Below are 18,414 nucleotides of genomic sequence, written 5' to 3' on the forward strand. Positions count from 1 at the left end.
GGGTCCCAGGACCTCCATTTTGAGAGACACTGGTCTAGACCACATACTCTAAGAAGGAGGGAGGGACTCTGACCTGTCTGCTGCTATAGCAGCACCAAAAGCAATGTTGATGCACACAAACAATAAAGGGTTGTCAAATTACTTGTTTAATCACGCTTTCAATTTCTATAGCATTTGACAGTTTACAAAACATTCTAGATGCTTTATCTGATGATCCCCAAATCTTTAAATCCAAATCTGGCCTCCCTCTAAAGCTCAGATTTCATCCTTAAACAGCTCTGTTGGACATTTTATCGGGTATTTCAGATATCTGAACATTTCTAAACTTTTAATTCATTATTTTTTCTGGCAAAGGCACTTTTTCCAACTTCCATATTTCTTCCAACCATGCCATTATTTTCTAGGTTATCTTTGCGTTTTCCCCTCCTTCACCCCCACATGCTAAATTCACTTGATTTTTTTTTCCAAAACCTCCTCTTTGCCCCCAGAGTTCATTTCCATTTTGCTGCAGCGGCCCTAGTTCAGGACTTTTATCAGTTTGCTCCTGAACTATTAGAATGGAATCCTAACTGCTTCTCCCCTAAAGTACCAGATCAATTGCTAGGTCCCATTTTCTAAGATATACTCTTTGCCATATTACCCCTTTGCACAAAAATTATAATACTATCCATAGTCTCTGAAGAATATAGGGCCCATTTGGCTCCTTTGGCTGGCACTCAAGACACTGATTATGACACACTCACTTACCATTTCAGCCTCCCTGCCCACTATCCCCAAGTGGAATCCTGTACTCCCTCTAGACTTCCCTCTGCGTGTGCCTGACTTATTTATAAGTTTTGAACAGCTGCTCCATTCCATTGCTCCCATCATTAGCGTGGAATGGAATCAGGACCCTAATTTTGGATTTTTTCTTTCCAAGCAGGCTAAGGTCCCCATTGGCTGGAAGAAAATGATAAGACAAGGATATAAGTAAGACCATGATTTTTTGATGGCTCTTGAATCCCTTTCTCTTTCACTCTTCCCAACTTAACTTCCAATCCTCATTGTCTATGTGTGAGTTCACTGTTTTCACATCAGTATGAAAAACAGAAGCGGTGATTGGGGGATCTCTCTGGAAACCTACCTGCGATGGGTGGGCTCACCAGGTACGGTACTGCGTGAAGGAAGTATACCACACCGAGCGCTGAGGACAAAGAAGTGGTCCCCACTATTTCTGCAGTCACTACGGGGATCAGAGTCACATAGGCACCATCGAAGTAGCCAAAGGTACAAGAGAAAGGCACGAGCAGGGGAAGACTTTGAAGCATTGGGAGGCAGAGATAGCAGAGCCCATCTAGTCCCACGGCAAAGAGGTAGCAGACATACCGGTAATTCTTCAGGCACCTGTGGATTTGAAGATCAAGAATGAGTGCAGTATGCGCGGGTTCTATCAAAGAGCTTTAGAACCATGGCCACAATAAGCAATAAGCATTGCTATTACCTATAGAGGCTTCCCATGGTGCATTATCTATGTTGTCTGCCTATCTTTCTTCTGGTATATGAAAACACAAGAAGTCATCTTCCCAGGAAACATGGTGTGGCAGAAAATAATATACACTCTGAAGTTAGAAAGATGGAAGTTTGAATCTAGCTCTATCACCTACTAACTGCTTACCTCTAATCTCAATTTCTTTAGCTATAAAATGGGAATGTTGCCTATCTTGTAGGGTTACCCTAAGGATAGTTATAAAATAACATGTACAGTATCAGGAGACTAACATTTTCTAGCAGTCTATTAGATGCTTTCAGATAGGTCATCCACTGGTATCTGGTACATCATATATGCTCAAAACCCCCAGGTATAAAAGGGAGAAGCTAGAATATGAAGACATTAAAATGATTTGCCAGAGATTATGAAGGTCTTGTACTAGGACTAAGTCTTATTTTGAGCCCTCCCCAGTGGTACTTCCATTCCACTTTCCCTCTATAGCTCCAAACTCATCATTGATAGCAAATGGCATTGATACCATCATTATTTCAAAGACTCAGCATAATATCAGCACCAGCAGTTTATGCCTTACAGACAGTTTTCAACCTACCATCTCCTTTGAGTCTCACAAAATGCTAAGAGGTTAATAGAAAAATATGGCACTGGCCTGTTTTGCAGATGAAGGCCCTAAAGGATCTGAGGGTTAGTGATTTTCCCTAGGTCACAGGGATAATAAGGGGCAGAGTCAGCACAAGTACTTAGGTCTTGTATATCTCCAACTAGAGATGCCGCCATCAAACCTACACTGGGCTACTTCTTATTGAGTTGATTGTCAAGAAAGATATCCCGGCTCTCCGCTCTTTTCCTTAACCATTGCATTTTTGGAATTAATTTTAAATATTCATAGCACTGGAGAATGGCAGTGGAACCCTGATTAATTACCAAAGACATAATATGTAAGAAGCCACAGGATGATTGCTCTCCCAGGTCATAGCTCAAGTGTGAAGAGTCCATTTAGGAGAAGATGAGTACCTTGCTCTCTTCAATCCTAACAATAAGCATTAGCTGAAGAAACTACTTGGTAGATTTCTGATAACTGTAATTTCTAAGCCTAAAATTATAATGAATGTATTTGCTATTTGTTTTGTCAAACACAAATATGTGCCTACAGATAATGTACTATTACTGCCCCTGATCTTCCTGCCTGGACTGAATTCTGCTCCTCTCTCCATCACCAGCCAGTCTCTGCCGTCATTAAAAAATAACTAAAACCACAACACCCAGCCTGAGCACTGACTTGACTTGGGGTGGAATTAAATCTGTCACCAGAACCTGTAGTTACCACAGGTTTCTGCAGCTTAGACCTACCCACCATCCTAAACCATCTAGAACAGAGGTTGGCAAACTCTGGCCAAATCCAGCCCACCACCTGTTTTTTGCCCTACCTGTGAACTAAGAATGGTTTTCTATTTTTGAGTGGTTGGAAAAAAATCAAAAGAACCAGATTATTTTGATATGTAAAAGTTATATGAGAAATTAAAATGTCAGTATCCATAAGTAGAGTCCGACCGGCATACAACCACTCGCATTAGTCTGCGTGTTGTCTACAGCTGGTTTGTGCCACAACGGCGGAGTTGAGTGACTGTGACCACGTGACCCACAGAGCCAAAAATGTTAACTATCTATCCCTTTTACAGAAAAAGTTTGCCGACCTCTGACTAGAAGAACCAGCAAGGGAGTTGCTTTCAGGTACTGCAGACTTGTTAACATCTCTCTGAAGTAGATTTTCTACAGGGTAAGGGGATGAGGGGAACTCAAAGCTCAGAGCCCCCTGGTAGGGACCCAGCTGTGGTCCCAGCGGATTTTACCTTCTGTCAGTTAGCCATCCAAACGTGATATTGCCAATAATGTCAATCACCCCAAGTATGGACATAAGGAAAGCGGCTTGCTGGTGACTCACTCCGACACTCAGAGCGTAAGGTACCAAGTACACAAAGAGGGGACTGCAGCCATAAGCCATAAAGAGAACAGAGATGGCTAACACGACGAAGTCCGACATCAGTAAAAAGCTGTATTCCTGCTGCAAAGAGCAACCGAGGCAGGTATGCACCCATTTTTTAGTCAAAGTGGAGCAGGGAGACACTCGCTTAAAGTCTTGTTTCTGAGTTCTACCGATGTGGTTCTGCTCTGGGGTTGTCTGGTCCTCTTTCAGAGTAATAGGCCGCATCAAGGCACCGCAAACACAGAGATTCAGAACGAAGCCCCCGAGGATGAGTAAGGCTCCCCGCCAGGAAAACTGTTCAATAAGGAGCTGAACCACAGGAGCCAGAATGAAGGTGCCAATGCCGCTTCCGGACATGGCGATCCCATAAGCCAGGGCTTTCCGTCTGCTGAAATACTTGCCGACCATTGCAATCGCTGGGGAGTAACACAGTGCAAACCCAAGGCCTGGAGGATAGAGAGAAGTCTATGAGTGCTGGTACTCCGTGAACAGCCGGTGAAAGAAAACATCTCAGTTATTCGGATGAAGGAGAATCTGGCCGTCTGTCAAACCCTTTTAAAACTATTTTCTACCCCAAGCTGAAGATGAGTCTCCCCCAACCAGTCATCCACAGTTGGGAAAATATAGCATATATATGACTTTCTTCTTGGGAAGAAACCCTTAAAAAATATGACTTCTTAAAATGAAATGAAGAACTTAAAAACTATTACACAAACTGAATTTGAATTAGCTAGAAAATCAGGATAACGCTGACCTAAGAAACTTACTCTTCCCACCAACACCTCTTTTTATCTTAAATTATCCAGAGAATTACCTCAACTCTTCACTGCCTATGAAAACACAACTCTGATCATCTGGACCACTCTGGAATTTGGGTTTAAATAGCATATATGGCCCCATGAAAGTTCCAGGGTAATTTCACATAATTGGGAAACTCTGTGCCAACTTTATACATGAACATAGCATATACACAAAGTAACCTGAAAATATGCCTTAAAGTCAGCAGAGAGCCTCTTAAAGATTTTCAGCTTCTATTCCTTTTAAGTCAAGAAAATCTCAAGGGTGTAAAACCTGGGATTCATGGCATCTAAAGGGAAAAACAGAACCACCGTCAGCTCCTGTTTCCATCCATACTGTAGGGTGACCAATGATCCTGATTTGCCTGGACAGATAAGTTTCCCAGATGAGAGATTTTCAGTGCTAAGACCAGGGCGCTTCTTGGTAAACTGCGATGACTGGACACATCCTAGCATTTGGACCCTTTGGGTTATATGGGACAGATACCTTTTCTTTGCTAGTGGAGCCAGATTTATAAAACCACTACGAGATTATGTTCTTTATTGGCCAGATCATGCTACCCCTATGGCACGGTGCCCAGACCGCAGGTTAGCACTACTCCACATCCCTCTGAGTGATGGGGCAAATTGCCACTCCATTGCCACCAACCCGATCCCACCTTGATGCTAAGAAGTCCCCTTAGGGTGTGATTTATGGAATGCACATAGATTACTTCTCTTCCCACAGGGTTCATTATAATTCTCTAAAGTATACTTCCATAACATTGAGAGAATGTACAACACAAGAATATTCACAATAAGGGGCTGGCTTTTTAAAATTATAAACCCTCATTTATTGGACAGTGATCGTCACTATAAAGCAGGGGCAACTCAGGTTGACCACAGATATTATTTTTATGTCTTGGCAAAGATGTTGGGAGAATGATCACTGCTGAAAATATATGTTGCCCTGACTAATACCTCATTGCTTCTGAGTACAGAATCTCAGCCATGCACAGCTGCCGAAGGGAAAGCTAGCAGTTACTTCTATCCTGCGGCCGAATTCAAGCAGTGATACATTTTTATTACAGCAGTACAATCAATTGTATTTCCAGCTCTTTTAACTGCTAGGTAGGTAGGCATAAGCTGGGTCAGCTAAATGATTCATCTAATGAGGTGAATATTTTATGGATTATGATTCTGTTGATGTGCTTGACAAAACCTGAATGGGGTGGGGTGAGACAAGGGGTACAAAGTGTCCTTACCTGTAAGAACTCCCAGAGTGAGGTAGAGATGCTTCAGACTGGTGGCAAATGAGCCCAGGATGAGACCAGTAGATGCAAGCAAGCCACCCAGCATGATTCCCACTTGACAGGATAAGTGGTTACTGACAACACTCCCAAGAGGAGCTTCGAAAGCAATAATAAATAGGTTCAACAGAAACACCTTGAGGGCACTGTGAAAAAAACTATGCTGCTGCATTGGCAGAGCTGAGAAGGATGGGCCTTTACAGCAACAAGCCTGTCCTGCTCACTCTACACATTTGGAAACTGAGGAGAGAGGAAACGACTTGTCCACGGTCACACAGAGAACAGGTAGCAAAGCTGGAATTAGGCTCGAGTCTGCTGACTTGCATTTCGCTGCCCCTCCCACTTCTCCATTCTATTACAGTCATAATCCCAGGGCTCTAGGGTGCTTTTTAAACAGTGAATCAGCTCCTTATTTAAATTACTTATCACTTGCACCGGGATGTGCCTTGTATGTTTTATATGGTATTGATCATGCACCATTAGCAATAATTATGACAGTTAGCTGGTGGGGAAGCAAAGTGGGCAACCCTGTGTGGCCAGCAGCTTTATGCAGGAAAGGCCAGGGAAAGAGACCACAGACAAATTTCACAATCTGGTACTGGTTTCAGGCTTTAGGAAACCCTGTGGATGAGAAATCAAAACAAATGTTTCCCGTCCATGGTGATATTTTGGTTGGCCTCACTCTGCTTGTGGTTTAACAATGTGTCAGAACTGTGCCGACTGCCAGGCTTATAGAATATTAATTAAAGCTGGGACATATTGAGGAGAAACTGAAGTTCAGGGGAATACGGCATGTCCAAGATCACCAAGAAGTACCGCTTGGGGCACTTGACACCAAGTGCAGCGCTATTTCACCCTCTTACTCTGTCTCCTTGGGCCTCCCAGACTGATGGCAGGGGAGGTGGGTGGGGAAAGTATGTGAATTCTTTCAATGGAACATGCTGATAGCAGTACTCCTAGTAACAAGATCAGAAGAGCAAGTTCTCTGGGTATCCGTGGAGTATAATTTTGTATTGATCAGGTTGAAACTGGGGCCTTGACTCAAATGTACGTGATGGAACCGTCATCAGCCTGATGTCTCCTGTCTAGTTAACACAGTGGCTGGCTGTATGTATAACCTCTGGAAAACAGGAAGGAGCGAACCTCCTGAGAATATATATATTCTATCGGAAAGTGACAAAATTTAGACCAAACTCAATGAAAAATGTTTTTTTGTTTTCGTTTTTTTTTTAAAGATTTTATTTATTTATTTGAGAGAGAGAGCATGAGAGGGGGGAGGGTCGGGAGGGTCAGAGGGAGAAGCAGACTCCCTGCCGAGCAGGGAGCCCGATGCGGGACTTGATCCAGGGACTCCAGGATCATGACCTGAGCCGAAGGCAGTCGCTTAACCAACTGAGCCACTCAGGCGCCCTCAGTGAAAAATGTTTACTTCTCTGTTTATCAGAGGGCAAAGTGCCCCCAGTGAGTGTCCTATATATGACTCTGCCGGCTTTTGTCTATCTCCTGAACTCAACTAATGTTGCCAGGTGAGCAAGTGGGTACAGGATAATTGGATACAACAGGCCTGACCCCTCGCAGGGCCTCAAGTCCTTGAATTTAAAAATGCTACATCTAACATGACCCTGCTTTATCACACAGTCACTGTGATCATGTTGGTCACCAAAGGCCATTTATTCCTCTTCTGGGGATTATAAATATTCTCCAAAAGATAACAGTGAGGGAAATGAGTCACCTGTGTCCTCTGAGAAAGATAAACATGGCTCACCCACTTGGCATGTTCATACAAAGGCTGTGACTAATAACGTGACCCTGAAAACAAAGTGACTGTCTAACTGATTTAAAAAAAAAAAAAGACTAGAAAACACAAAGATATTATTTTTTGATCCCTTAAGACCTTCCAGTGTTATCAGTAGCCAGAGTCAACTTAGCCTTCTCATGAAACCTGCTTTTAGTCCTAGACTTGCTCTCAAATTCCTCCCAACAAAGGAAATACATTTCAGTGCAATTCAACTGATTCCTGAGTATGTACATTTTTTCTAAAAATAAATATGAATCAGTACCTAGAATGGAATCAGTTGATTTATTTATGAGTTATTGAATAATATAGTATTTCCCTTCTGCCATCAAGACATGGCCTGAAGAGATAACAGTGTTTTTTTTTTAATACTAAGGATTCATCTAAATGAAATGATTAAATGGGCCTAGACTGCATATAGATCATTTCAACTGGATCCCAATCTCAGAAATTCTCTAAGACATTAATATAATAACATTGGTTTAAAATGTTCAAAAAGAAAAATCTCAAGGTTAGTTATCCTCTATTATATAGGGGGATTGAGAGATTCCATGAGTTTTGAGACTACTCTATACACCCTATTTGTACCCTTGGGGTTTCTTGAATGAAATTATAACCATGGTGAGTGCGCTTCTCTCATGACTGCACCATCCTACCTTCCCTCATACTTTTCTAAGAATGAAGGTTTATGCATGAAAAATGAAATCCATGAGCCCAATTTTGAACCTTTGGGAAGGGAACAGAATGAAAACAAGCCTTGAGATGGGATGCACATATTGTTGGCACTTGTTTAAGGAGACTGCATAGAAATGGCTCACAGTGCTATCCAATGACTGTTTACATGACTGGAGAATGAGGGGACCATAGCATTTAGAAGAGGGAAGCCAAGCATATACTGTATGGTTAACTGCTTCCCAAATCAGGAGGAGTCCTGTGATGCCCAACACCCTATCTCATTATGGGAGAACCAAATAATATGTGTCTTTTTGGGAGTATTAACTACCTGTTCCATCTGCCATCAGCCAAGACCATTAATTCCAAGAGCATGTCTGGTTGGGTTTGGCTAAAAGTAGGATTGGTCTTTTCTTTTTATATAGTCTTAGCCAATTTTTATACTTGATCTTAGCCAAAAGGCTGAGAAGCAATAGTCTTAGCCAATTTTTAGCAAAGCCTTCCTACTCAGAAAAAAACTGGTAAGCAAAAGCAGTGGAAGGTCATTGTCATGTACAGTTCAAGAGTAACCAGTCTATCCCTGGTAAGTGATACTCACCACAGAGCATGGTCACACAATCTACAATGGAATGAATCCAAGCCGTTTGTGCATAATCCTGAGTGAAGTATGTCTGGAACTCCACAAAAAAAATTGAAATACATCTGAAAAATACAATGCAAGCATTTTATACAAAAAAAAAAAAAAAAAAAAAGAATGAACATGGATCTAAACCACAGCTTCAAATTCCGGGTCAGCTGTTTGAATCTCCGTAGGCTTTAACTGGTTTTCAGTGGTATATTGCCAGACCATAGTAAGTGGGAAGTCAGAAGCTGTTGGGCCGTCTAAAGGATAAAACCAATGTTCATGCACTGGAAGGGCTTCTGAAGCCAAGTGGATATAAGGATCACTGCTGTAGGAAAGGTTTTATGGAAATGATGGCAGGTCAAAAACATGGGTTCTCATTTATCTTAATATTTTACTAACAACTGTAACTTCTAAGAGGTTGTTATACAAGTTAAAATTTGACAATTAAGAGTTATACATCACCCAGCAATTTCAGTTCTAGGTTTCAACAAAAGGTAATAATCAAATGATGATAATAATAGCAATAATAGACACACATAAAAGGATGTATGCTGGAGAACTATTTGTAATAACCAAATATCCTAACGAACCTATTTGCCCATCAATAAGGGACTGGCTAAATAAATTTTGACTTATCAATAAAATGAAATATTTTAAGTGTTAGAAAGGATGATTTGATATGTATTTATTGATTTGAGAATAAATTCATAATACAATGTTAAGTAAGAAAGTAAGTTACACAGGAGTTTATATAATCAGGCTTATTTTGATTTAAAAAACATAGTTCATATAAATAGAAAAAGGCCAAAGCATATAAACCAAAAGTACTCTGTCATTATATGTGAATGGTGAGATTATAAATGATCACTCTAGAGAGAGAGAGAGACAGACATACAGAGACAGAGAAACTTCATGTGGAAAATTGTTAATTACTTAGGGAAAAAAGACATAAGTGATTCAGGAGCGAGAGTCTGTACCACTGTACAACTTGAAATGAATGTCATACAGATCAGCAAGTTTCCCAACTCAGGGCAGGAGGTTTCAGTACTCGGTGACAGCAAGGGTGAATCAGGCCTTGATGGGGATGAGATAGGAGGTCATCAGTCTCTTTGGGGAGGACCACAGTCTAACTCATCATGCTTCAGCAGCCCACGGTAACCTGTTACTTCACTCTTCCTCCCCTCTCCAGTTGCTGCTGGATGTGAAGGTGGGTGATGGAGAAAAAGAAGGAAGAGAATCAGGTATAACCAGGACAACTGTGTTAGGCAGGTCCGGCTTTACCAGCTTGCATCCTCTGCATTTGCACAGAATCTGGTACTCAGAAGTATAGAATTTCAGCTGTCGTGGTCTTAAAATTCCTAACAATTTTATCTTTGAATTTGTGTTTTGTAAGCAAAGTCCAAAGGAACAATGGGGCATGCACAGGACCAGAAGAGATACACACACAAGGTGTGTTTGCAATTCTTTGCCTTTCCATTGACACGTGTAGTATTAGAGACACAAACTCTGGTAGACTCCCAATGTGTGGGAGTTTGGTGAGACTCAGAGTGAGCACAGGGAAAGGTACATCTGTAACTGAGTCAGGGTGGGGGTAGAGAGGCCACGCTTTTTTCAAACCAAAACTTGCTTCAAATACAGAAAGAAGGCAATGGTGCTCTAAGAAACACAAAGGAGGATTCCTATATCCTTTCCTACTCAGGTTATGCCTCAGTATTTTACTAGCCAACCACTTATATTGAAAATGATGGCACGGAGGGAAAGGGAAAGGGAAGGCTACCCACAGTTCCTTTCCTTTTCCGTCTTTCCTTACTCACCAGGAAGTGGAAGATACAGAACGTTGATAGAAAGTGCATGCACCCACGTTGTTGTGAATGGCAAGATTTCATTGTTTCTGATGGCTGAGTAATAGTCCATTGGGTATATATGTGGGTGGAATTAGAATGTATTATGCTAAGTGAAATAAGGCAGTCAGAGAAAGGCAAATACCATATGATTTCACTCATCTGTGGAATTTAAGAAACAAAACAGATGAACATATGGGAGGGGGATAAAAAAGAAAAAAGAGAGAGGGAAACAAAACCGTAAGAGACTCTTAATGGCCCAGAACAAACTGAGGGTTGATGGAGGGAGGGAGGTGGGGGATGGGAGATGGGGGATGGGCATTAAGGAGGGCACTTGTGACGAACACCGGGTGTTGTATGTAAGTGATGAATCACTGAGTTCTACTCCTGAAACCAACATTGCACTGCATGTTAACTAACTAGAATTTAAATAAAAATGGGGGGGGAGAAAGTACATGTATCAAGAAGTGAAGTAAAATCAGTAGAGTTTTTTGTGCAGGGTTCCCCCGATTCTGGTGAAAATGAACTACCTATGCAGGCACGAGCTCCAGTGATTCCACACAGGAGTTAAATACTCACATTTGCGTGCAAAACTAGTATGGCAGGATATAAAGCTGAATGGTAAATTCATGCTAGCAAATTAATATTTCCATTTTTCTTTCCTAAGAACAACTTTGAACAGCAAATTAAGAACTCCACGAAAAATTGAGGGGGACCAATGAAGAAAGGAAAAACTTTCTACTTCAGCACTTTTTTAAAAAAGATTTTATGTATTTATTTGATAGAGACACACAGCGAGAGCAGGAACACAAGCAGGGGGAGTGGGAGAGGCAGAAGCAGGTTTCCTGCTGAGCTGGGAGCCTGATGCGGGGCTCGATGCGGGGCTCGATGCGGGGCTCGATGCGGAGCTCGATCCCAGGACCCTGGGATGTGACCTGAGCTGAAGGTAGACGCTGCTTAACAACTGAGCCACCCAGGCGCCCCTCTACTTCAGCACTTCTAACAGCACTATTTTCTTACCTTTCGAACAAAGGGACCTGCATTTTCATTTTGCACTGGGCCCTGCAGTTATGTTGCGGGTCCTGGGGATGGGAAAGGGAAAAGGGGCAGTAGGGGGTGCTAAGTACTAAGTCCCAGCAAACACTGGACTGCAGTCTGATGCACAGAGTACAGAGTAGCCCACACTTGTGGAAGGAGGGGATGGAAGCTGGATGAGGCAGAGGGAGAGGCCAAGTTGTGATGCAGGACTGACAAATCCTCCCCAATCCCAGAGGCTCTGTGCATCTCCCTTGATCCATCCCGGTATGTGGGTGTCCCTGGAAAGGCGTGCTCTCGGGAGAGGTAGCCCTCCCGCGGGTGAGGGGGAGCCCATGGGCACTGACAGCTGCAGGTGGTCTGCTGATGGACACGCTGCTGCTGACGCTGTCTGAGAGGCACACCTCTGTGATCACCGCCCTGAGTACCGTAGGTGATTATCTGTCACGGGGTGTAAAAAGTAGCCCTTCTGCATCTACTGATTTAAGAAGCCAGACAACATGCTTCAGTGGATCTGATGCTAGATGAATCATTAGATCAGTGTTTGGAGTACTGCAACACAGTCATAGGTAATGATATGCAGAATAGTGACATAAACTACCGGGCTGATCATTTGCATTTCGATTTAATTAAAATATTGCAGAGCTTTTTTAAAAGTATGAATTAACAGCAACAGCCTTAATCTAGTTTTAATTCAGTGCAACAGCAACAAAAAACTCTGTGATGTTTCTTAAAATCTTTTTGTAAAAGATGTATTTATTTATCTGAGAGAGAGAGGGCGTCTGAGGGGGTAGGAGGGGGGAGGGAGAGAATCTCAAGCAGACTCCCCATTGAGCGTGGAGCCCTATGTGGGGCTCGTTTTCACAACCCTGAGATCATGACCTGAGCCAAAATCAAGAGTCAGATGCTTAACTAACAGCCACCCAGACACCCCATGTTTCTTAACATCTTAAAGATTCTTGACCAGCACTAAAATGTCTATTATTTTCTCCTAACCACAAGGACTTCAATTAAAGAGAATAATAACTTCTTGGATATAGCCTCATTTTTTAAAAAAGATTTTATTTATTTATCTAGAGAGAGAGAGCGTGAGCGTGAGCGGGGGCAGGAGGGATAGGCAGAGGGAAAGAGAGAGAAACCCAAGCAGACTCTGCTCTGAGTGTAGAGCCCAGTGCAGGGCTCGATCCCACACCCCAAGATCATGATCTGAGCCAAAATCAAGAGTTGGGAGCTCAACCGACTAAGCCACTCAGGTGCCTCTTGGATAGAGCCTCATTATCAAAATTGTTAAGTCATCCTTAGCCCAGGCTTCTCAATGCAAGTACTGCTGACATTTTAGTCATATTGTCCTGTGCATCAAATAGAGTTTAGCAGCATCCCTGGCCTTTAGCCCAAATGCCTCCAAACATTGACAAATGTCCGTTGGAAACCAAAATCAGCCTGGTTGAGAATCTACTCTGTGGTCAAGTTTTACTTATTCTACCTTATACATATCTCTCAAATGCCTCCACATCTCTGCATTCCCCTTATTCGTAATTCATGCCAATACCTCTCTCCTGGACTGCAGCCCAAACCCTCCCAACTATTCTCCCTGAACCCACATGGCTGCCTTGGGTACATTTTACACTCAGTGGTCAGAGTTACTAGAACACGAAATGTATCCTGATGCTTCAAACTTTTTAACACGACTTCTGAGATCCTGCATGAGCTGGCCCTTCTCAGTGTCTCCCCCGGCTCCCCACCACTATGCATTACTCACTTCAGTCAGACTGAATGCTTTCCATGACTCTCCACACACCCCCAAACTCTTTCACACCTCTGAGCATCAAAATTTTTCTTCTTTCCTAGGATGCTCCCTCAGCCTCCCTCATTCTTTTAGTCTCAAGATAACAGTCAACTCCTCCAGGAAGGCTGAGGAGGTTTGATGCCTGAGTCTGGGTTTGATGCCTCTCTTAAATGTTTACACGACACGCGGGGCACTTACCACATGACAGGCATATAGCAATCCCCTTTGCATGTGTTTGCATTCTCCACTAGACTGCTGCTCTGTGACAGCAAAGGCCATGTCTGTCTTGTCTTGCACTTAATCCCAAATATCCAGTACACCACCTTTCATGTACTGGGCACTCATTAAATATTGTTCAAGGTTCGAGGTATTGAAGGAAAGAAAGAAGGAAGGAAGGATTAGCATTGGTAAAGAAGTGACTGGAAGCTGAGGAAGTAAAAAAGGTTGAGTAGCAACTTCAAGGACATAAATGAGGGAAAAGGAGGAGGAAGACTGGATGGTGGCTACCCAGGAAGGTGTAGCTACAAAAAGTAGAGTAGAGATGTGAAGAATCTGAGTTCGTAAGACATTCGAATCAGTAGGAAGGAAATGCAGAAGCTGGAGAAGCAGCAGCCTAAGAAAAAAGGGTCCCAGATGATGATGACACTTTGGGATTGTAAATCAGTCTCTTCTCATCACCAAATCATTCTGAGGGATTTAATATTTGTGCGACTATGTTTGTCTCTTGTGGCTTTTTTGTTACCTTGTTTTATTGCTGTTTTGTTTTCTGCTTGATGGTTTTCTTAACTGACTTGACTAGTCATATCAGTCAAACGTTAGGTATGTAAAATTCAAAAATAACACCCGAGATTCTTATCTAAACATGTCAGCTGGTTTGCCAGAGGTAAAATTTAGTAACCACGAACATGCTTCTGATGGACTGTGACTTTCATAAAATACAGGAAGAATATTGTATAACTTCTTATTTGTTCTCAAAAGGGAAAGTACTTTTCAAATGGTAAAAGTTCATGATTTATGGCTTCTAAACATAGGTGCAGCCTTAAAGAAAACAAATGTTATCAGGAGCACATGGGCTTTTCATTCCAGAAAGAATTTTTATTGTCCTTTGGAAAATTTGTGCATCTGACATGTCAGGAAAGCTGGGTCCTGATCTCTGATCCTCACACTAACTGAGAATTTTTTTTTTTTAAAGATTTTATTTATTTATTTGAGAGAGAGAATGAGATAGAGAGAGAGAGCATGAGACAGGGGAGGGTCAGAGGGAGAAGCAGACTCCCTGCTAAGCAGGGAGCCGGATGTGGGACTCGATCCTGGGACTCCAGGATCATGACCTGAGCCGAAGGCAGTCGCTTAACCAACTGAGCCACCCAGGTGCCCGTAACTGAGAATTTTGATAACGCTTCCCCATCTATTAAATAAGCAGTTTGATAAACATAACTGGATCAGCCATAATGCATTAGATCAGGCTGCAGTAGCAAACAACTCCTAACAGCCTTCAGGGGTTGATAGGCTCTATTCCTAAGAATGAGGAACAAATTATTGGGGCGCCGGGATGGCTCAGTCGGTTAAGTGTCTGCCTTCGGCTCAGGTCATGATCTCAGGGTCCTGGGATGGAGTCCCACTCTCTACTCAGTGGGGAGTCTGCTCCTCCCTTGCCCTCCACCCCTCCCCAGCTTGTGCTTTCTCTCTCCATCACTCTCTCTCTCTCAAATAAATAAAATCTTAAAAAAAAAAAAGAAACAAAATATCACCCAAGTGTCATCTGGTATGAAATAACATTCTCAAAGACACTTTCTCTCAAGGGGCCAACATGCCTACTGTCTCCACCTTGCCACTCTGCTATAAAATTCTTCTTTGGCTTCTAAAGAGCTGGATGCTGACAACATCTGGTTGGTCAAGACTTTCCTCTGATTGATGCAGTTGTCCACTACATCAGTGCAGGAGGTGATCCACTGGACAGTGCAGCCTAATAGTTGAAAGAATTACTACTCACTCACCATGTGACTTTATTTTTTGTTTTTGCAGCTCTTTAATTTTTCTTATTAAAGTAAATGTGTATTATTTGTATGGTTTTCTTCTGATTTTTATTTAAATTTTAGTTAACATACAGTGCAATGTTGGCTTCAGGATAACCATGTGACTTTGGCATATCATTTGACCTCTGTGTGTTGTTCCAAGGACTAAATGATTTAATGAATGAAGAGTGCTTGGAACAATGTTAACCAGCACAGAGCAAGGACTCGGCTAACATTAGCTATTACTAACAGGAATTCAGCTGTTGTTAAAAGAGCTCCCCAATCCCACAGGACTGTAGACATCTATTGCAAATAATAGGTCTTATAGCTGGAGGCTTTCTTTGAACATTTAAATCAACTATTGTTTTTCAAGTCAACTCCAACTCAAGCTGTCAGTTTACAAATAGAATGTCATGTAATTTCACAATGAAACATGATTCTTAAAATAGAGAATGTGTTTGCTAATAAAATATCTTGAAGAAAAACATAAGTAATCAACACACACTAATGAACAGAGAGAGAAAAGAAATAAGAAGGACAGCTTTAATGGCCTGGACAATTTAAGCTTTATGTAAATTTCACATGGAAGGCAGCATCATCAGTTACAAGGCAAGAGCTGAAATATGATTTTAAAGTGGCCTGGGTCATGATGGTAGCATCGTTCATAAAGCAAAAACCAGGGAACAATACAAAAGTCCTTCAATAAAAATGTGTTAAATAAATTATGCTCACATCCTCGTGATGGAATTTTAAGCATTTATTTTTCAGTGCGGTAGAACTGCATATGCTGATATGGAAAATTTCCAAGAGATATTATTAAGCAAAACATAGTTCAAAACAGTATGTATAATATGAAAAGAATATGCTTTATATATGGATATAAGTTCTTAAAAATTTGGGGGGGGCAGGTCTGAAGAAACGATTAACAAGGTTAACTTTGGGCAGTGAAACTGGCATTCAGGAAGTGAGGAGAAAAAGACTATTTTATACATCTCTGTATTCAAATTTTTACCATCTGGATGTATGGCTTAATTGTTTTTTAAGATTTAGGGGGCCTGGGTGGCTCAGTCGTTAAGCATCTGCCTTCGGCTCAGGTCATGATCCCAGGGTCCTGGGATCGAGCCCCGCATTGGGCTCCCTGCTCAGCGGGAAGCCTGCTTCTCCCTCTCCCACTCCCCCTGCTTGTGTTCCTTCTCTCACTTTGTCTCTCTCTGTCAAATGAATGAATAAAATCTTAAAAAAAAAAAAAAGATTTATTCATTTAGCGGCGCCTGGGTGGCTCAGTCGGTTAAACATCCTGTGCTCGAGCCCCCGCAATGGGCTCCCTGCTCCTCGGGGAGCCTGCTTCTCCCTCTGCCTGCCGCTCCCCCTGCTTGTGTTTGCAACTCTCTCTGTCAAATAAATAAATAAAATCTTTTAAAAAAATATTTATTCATTTATTTTAGAAAGAGGGAGAGAGAAAGAGAGCCAGAGGATGAGCAGAGGGGGTGGGAGCAGGACAAGGAGACTCCCTGCTGAGCTCAGAGCCTTATTCCCAGGACCCCGAGATCATGACCTGCGCCGAAGGCAGATGCTTAATTAGCTGAGCCACCCAGGTTCCCCCCCCGCCGCCCCCAGTATGGTTTAATTTTTAAGTATACAGTTTAAATAGGAAAAAAAAAGACTTAATTGCCTAATAGGCACTGATCCTCTGCATTGACAAATCACCCTTGCAGTTGCTTTCCTTGGCCCGATCGCCAGTCCTCTTGGCTGCTGCGTGTTCATGACATTGAGTTCCAATGCTGGCTGTGTCTTCACACTTTTCTCCTCTGAGCTTAATTCTGCTCAGCTATGCCCCTCTCAGCCTCTCCCATTAACGTCTGATAAGAGGTCTTCGCCACCAGCCACAACCCTCTCCTGGTTTCTGGCTAAACCTGTAGCAGGTCAGGAACGGGGGCTGCCCACTGTGATCACAAAGTGAGTAGCAGATGAAGTGCATGGACCTGATGCAGCTGGAAACCTCTTTCTCTTGTCATTTCTTCCTGCCCAAATGCTACCCATTCTTCAAGACTTCACTACAGGGACAACTTCTCTAGAAAGCCTGCCCTGAACTGCCGGTCAGAATGAACCCCTCTCTCACCAGTGTTATTTTACACTCTGTTTTTACCTGATGTATATTTAGCACATTTTGATTTGTATTTCAGTTATTTGTGCCTGAGTCTATGGGGTGGTGTTCCAACATCTTTGTGTTTTCGGAAGCGCCTAGATAGAGCCTTGTCCTCAGTGAATGTATAGTTATATATTAGTGAGCCTGATTTCTATTAAATCAAAGTTGAAAACTTAAGGGTACAACCTAAAAAAAAATGCAAGACTTTCAGCCCTTGGTGACAGTCACGGGTTCCACTGGCAAATCCACTGTGACTGAGAAAAAACTGAGATTCAGTGTCCTGCCAAACAAGACAAGCCACACAAGATGCTAAACGAGCATTAAAGAACATCAGTAAATTAGTGTCTTTGCTCTAAGTCCTCAGTTTTCGACAGACACCTACCCCAAGTTATTTCCATAGTTCCAGAGGACAACACTCAAAGAATCCACATATCTCCCAGCCTTAATGTGTAGTTGTTTGTACATGACTTGAGGATGACCACTCTCATGACTAGTTAGCAACAGGACAGGGAGAGTAGAGAGCCTCTGTCAGAAGAATTTAGAAGCAACTGTCCCCTGGCCCCATGACTTCTCATTACTGGACATGACAACCCTGTGGAGATTAGGAAGTAGCTTACCTTAAGACAATGATGCCATCACCAAGGCAATTTTTAAAAAACCTATGTCTGGTAAGACTATGCTGTTCAAGAGGAGAAGGTGCAGAGTGTTTGAGGGGGCAAGGAACTGACCACGGAGCTTCCTCAAAGTGCCTACATCTTGGAGCAGGACGAAGGTGAATACTGAAGCAAAGTCACTTCTCGAAATGCAAAGGCACCGAGAAAGGACATGTGTGTGGATATACACATGCATATGGAAGATCAGGCAGAAGTATGGTGTGTGTATAAGAAATAAGAGGATAGGAAAACACCTGGTTTGTGTTGGAAGGAGTCGATGGATTATGTGC

The 18,414-nt window shown here is 42.4% G+C and overlaps 1 protein-coding gene across 1 annotated transcript in view; it reads right to left on the reverse strand.

The window, feature by feature from the left end:
- SLC16A12 (solute carrier family 16 member 12) overlaps nt 1-18,414 on the reverse strand; it is a 72,394-nt gene that overhangs the window by 2,285 nt on the left and 51,695 nt on the right. The window contains exons 3-6 of the mRNA XM_021699973.1: nt 8,622-8,725; nt 5,512-5,655; nt 3,337-3,916; nt 1,124-1,383 (exon numbers count right to left, since the gene is read on the reverse strand). Coding sequence (XP_021555648.1) covers nt 1,124-1,383; nt 3,337-3,916; nt 5,512-5,655; nt 8,622-8,725 — 1,088 coding nt within the window. The remainder of the gene's footprint in view (nt 1-1,123; nt 1,384-3,336; nt 3,917-5,511; nt 5,656-8,621; nt 8,726-18,414) is intronic.

Source organism: Neomonachus schauinslandi, chromosome 6 (genome assembly GCF_002201575.2).
Source record: "Neomonachus schauinslandi chromosome 6, ASM220157v2, whole genome shotgun sequence".
Classification (NCBI taxonomy): Eukaryota; Metazoa; Chordata; class Mammalia; order Carnivora; family Phocidae; genus Neomonachus; species Neomonachus schauinslandi.